Source organism: Acanthisitta chloris, unplaced genomic scaffold (genome assembly GCF_000695815.1).
Source record: "Acanthisitta chloris isolate BGI_N310 unplaced genomic scaffold, ASM69581v1 scaffold40486, whole genome shotgun sequence".
Taxonomy (NCBI): Eukaryota; Metazoa; Chordata; class Aves; order Passeriformes; family Acanthisittidae; genus Acanthisitta; species Acanthisitta chloris.
In genome coordinates this window covers 654-4,076 of record NW_008677175.1, presented here as the reverse complement: position 1 = coordinate 4,076, position 3,423 = coordinate 654, and the positions used below count along the sequence as shown (strand labels likewise).

The 3,423-nt window shown below is 44.4% G+C and overlaps 1 protein-coding gene across 1 annotated transcript; it reads right to left on the bottom strand.

Moving 5' to 3' along the window:
* Window positions 1-127: 127 nt before the first annotated feature.
* On the bottom strand, window positions 128-3,166 carry RHNO1 (RAD9-HUS1-RAD1 interacting nuclear orphan 1). Its single transcript, XM_009076398.1, has 2 exons — window positions 2,999-3,166; window positions 128-790 (listed from the first exon to the last, which is right to left on the bottom strand). Exons 1-2 carry the CDS (start codon window positions 3,164-3,166, stop codon window positions 128-130), a joined length of 831 nt encoding a protein of 276 aa, XP_009074646.1.
* Window positions 3,167-3,423: the final 257 nt, after the last annotated feature.

Below are 3,423 nucleotides of genomic sequence, written 5' to 3'. Positions count from 1 at the left end.
GGGAGGGGAAGGTGTGTGAGGTGCCGCTCCGTGCTCAAGGGAACACGGCCACACCGCCCGCCCCGGCATCCCGCGGAAGAATCGCCCCCCCCTCCCTTCCGTCTGTTCGGGCGCTGCTCCTGGCGAGTTAGGCGTTGTTGAGCTGTCTCGTCGGGAGTTCGGGGTTCGCCTTCACTAGTATGTCGGTAGGGCTCAGCTTGCCTCGCGCCATCAGGTACTTCATCAGGCGAGGTCGCTGCCTCCACGTAACTTTTACTCCGTACTCGTGCTCGGGAGTGTCTGTGACCAGTACTGCTGCCGGCACTGCTCTCCCACAGGGCTCCGTATCAAATGCCAGCTCTTTCTCTGGATGCCAGGCAGGACTACCGTGTGACAAAGTGTTGCTGCATATCCAGTTCTTTAGGGAAGGCTCCTGCCCAGCCTCTGCATCTAATAGACTTAAGACTTCTCTCTCCACGGGCTGGGGAGTGGGTAACAAAGGTATCTCACCACAGTTCTCCAGGCTCTTCACCTGGATGTTGGTGTTTGCTGCTGTGCCTTTTTTGGGCTGGCTGTGAGAGCACTGTCTGGTCTTCCCAGAGCCATGTGGATGATCCGGCAGGTGAACTGCATGTCCTATATTCTCAAAAGTTAAAGGAGGGAATTTGCAGGCTACAGCTCTTCGGCAAGCTCCTCCTGCATGAAGCAAGTTGTGGTTGGCATCATGGTTCTGGGACTTGTGAGGACCACGGTGCTTCTTCTGGTGTGCTTTCAACACCACTGGCTCGGTTGTTTCAAATTGTGGGGACACCTGAAGGGAAAGACATGATAATAAGAAAAACCCCAACTAATTCCCCAGACAAGTAATGCCAACATGATTCTACTTCCCCACCTGTCCCACCTTTTTCCAGTGTGTTCATCAAGCGAGTAACCTGGTCTGCAGCAAAGCAAATCAGTCACTAACTAAGCTGCTGTGCAAGAAATACCTCTGAACTTCAACATCATGTTCTGCCACTCTTCTCTGTAAAGTCATTGGGGTACAAGTGAGCTATTCTCTGGCAACTTAAAAAGAATTCAAGATTGGGACTTTAAAGGAAATCTGATCTACTCCTTTAACCCCTGCAGGTTTAAAACAGTTCAGAGATGGATCCTGTTTCTTTCTGTGTCTTAGCATAACTCCAAATAGATTCAGTGAACTAAATCCTCAGTCTCCCTGCACAGGTAGAGGTGGAACTGACAGCAATGCTGAACGATTAAAGGATGCCTGATTAGCTCCATCACCTTAGATTATATCAATGTGGCATTAACAATTTCCCCCAAAACATCTTTGCTTCAAAAGAGACTTAATCTCTGTATTCTGAAGTAACAGATCACCCAAAATCCACTTCTGAAATCAGATTTCTATAGAAGATGGTCAAATCTCAACAATATATTTCTGGGAAAGATTCTGGATTCTTACTTAAGCCCTGGAAATCATTTCATTACAATATTCTTTATCTTCCTGGCTATCAACAAAAGGAATCAGATTCTGTTTCTTGCAATATGCTTTTCCCTAGAGCATACCAAACCGGGTTCTAATTATGTTAACTACAGATCCCTTTCAATATTCCAAAGTTACTACACAGTGCCTGTAAAAACCTAAGTGCAGTTTAATTAAGGACAGTGATTGTCTGCTGCACAACTGAACTGTGTGAATGCAAGGCCTTCCTGCAGGAAAAGAGGGAAGTGAGTCCCTCATAATTGTCTTAACTGACTTAACACAGGTCAATCACTGACTGAGGGTATGACTTCCTGGCTCCTGAGAACACGTAGGGTATGTTTTACCAATGCAGGAGCCTAGCAATTGAGAAGGCATGAAAAACTTAGATAACAAAGAATAGAGGAGCAGAAAATCAGTTGTCATTGAAACAAGTTGACAGACACACTGCAGAGGATGCATCAAGAAGTTACAAACCTACCACAATTTTCAAACTGAAAAAATATCTAACAGTTTCGGTGCTGATAGCTTCAAACAAATTTTAGAATCACTGTGTGCTTGCAGTGAAAGGGCTAGTAGTGTGGTACTAGCTAGTACTTCCGCCTCTTCCAAACAAAAGTTGTGTTTCACAGAGCTGTTTCACAGCAGTTATTTAACTTAGAAGCCATAGAGCTAACTGCCTCATACATTAAAAAAACCCCAAAAACATAAAGAGAAAAAAGTTGAACATATTCTACACTTCAAGGTTAAGGCATCACAAAAATAACTCCAGGTCACCAGGAACAAAGGAATGTCTCACACAGTTTTGAAGCCACACTTCCTGAGCTTGTTCTGTGGAGAGCAGAGTCAAGCAGCAATAATGCTTAAACACAGCTCCCCTAGGTGATGACTACTGTTGTATAGGAACAGTCTGTCTTTGCCTAAAAAAATTAAATCTTTACATCATATAAGGAGTATCTTTGGACACTTCAAACAGTCCCAGAAAAGGAGACTGTCCTTTATCAGTGCTAAAGGATTTATCAAACCAAAAGGACTGATATAGAAACTATTCAAAACACACAGAATGAAAAAGAAGGAAGGTTAGAACAAATAATCCTGAAGTGAAAAACCTATGTTCTCTAAATTCAGCAGTGTCAGATTTAAAGAAAGCACATAACGCTTCAACATGTAACATGTAGAGTTCAGCAGTTATTTCAAGCAGCAAGCCAATAAAAACATCTCCCCTAATGTTTAGCATGTGCAGGGTTTTCAGTTGCCATGGAAAACAGTGTTTTCCTGATAAGAATTATTTTTTCAGAAGACAGTCATATTAATCAGTACAGACTGCACAGTTTTACACCCTCAAATCAGCAAGACCTTAAGTGGTCGTTAGAATGTGAAGCAGTCCCTGAACACTTATTTATGCTTTAGGCTGCTACAATTAATTTAGGTCTGGGCTACTAAGTTTCGGTATCCAGAACAGACAACTTTCTGTTGAGACACACGGGAGAAACTTGGAAACCATCGCCGTGGGATGAAGGGGGAAGGATAATCTGTACCAACCCAGGCAGCAGAGGTGTTCCCGTCCACAGGTTTTGTAGGCACACGTCGGGGATTCTCAGCCGAGTGTAGTGGAGCTTCACAGCACTGGACGGGTCCCTCTCGCGGCCTCTCAAGGAACACCAGCTCTGCTTTCCTGGCCTTGTGGGTATGCTTCTTCTTCGGAGGCATCAAAAGGTATGGTAAAACCACTTAGAAACCTCATGATGCTTGCTAGAGCCAATGGGGGAAAGAGGGAAGCACCCCGAGGAGATGCTAAAGTGTTCTCGAACCTGCAGAAGGCAAATAAATGGACTTGAAGACAGACTTGTTTGGAAACCTCAGATCTAACCTTTAACAAAAGTAAAACATTTATGCAACGGTACAGCGTACACGTCTCTAGGCAGGCTTTTTCCTACCAGTAGTTTTTGAACCTACTGCCGGTTTTC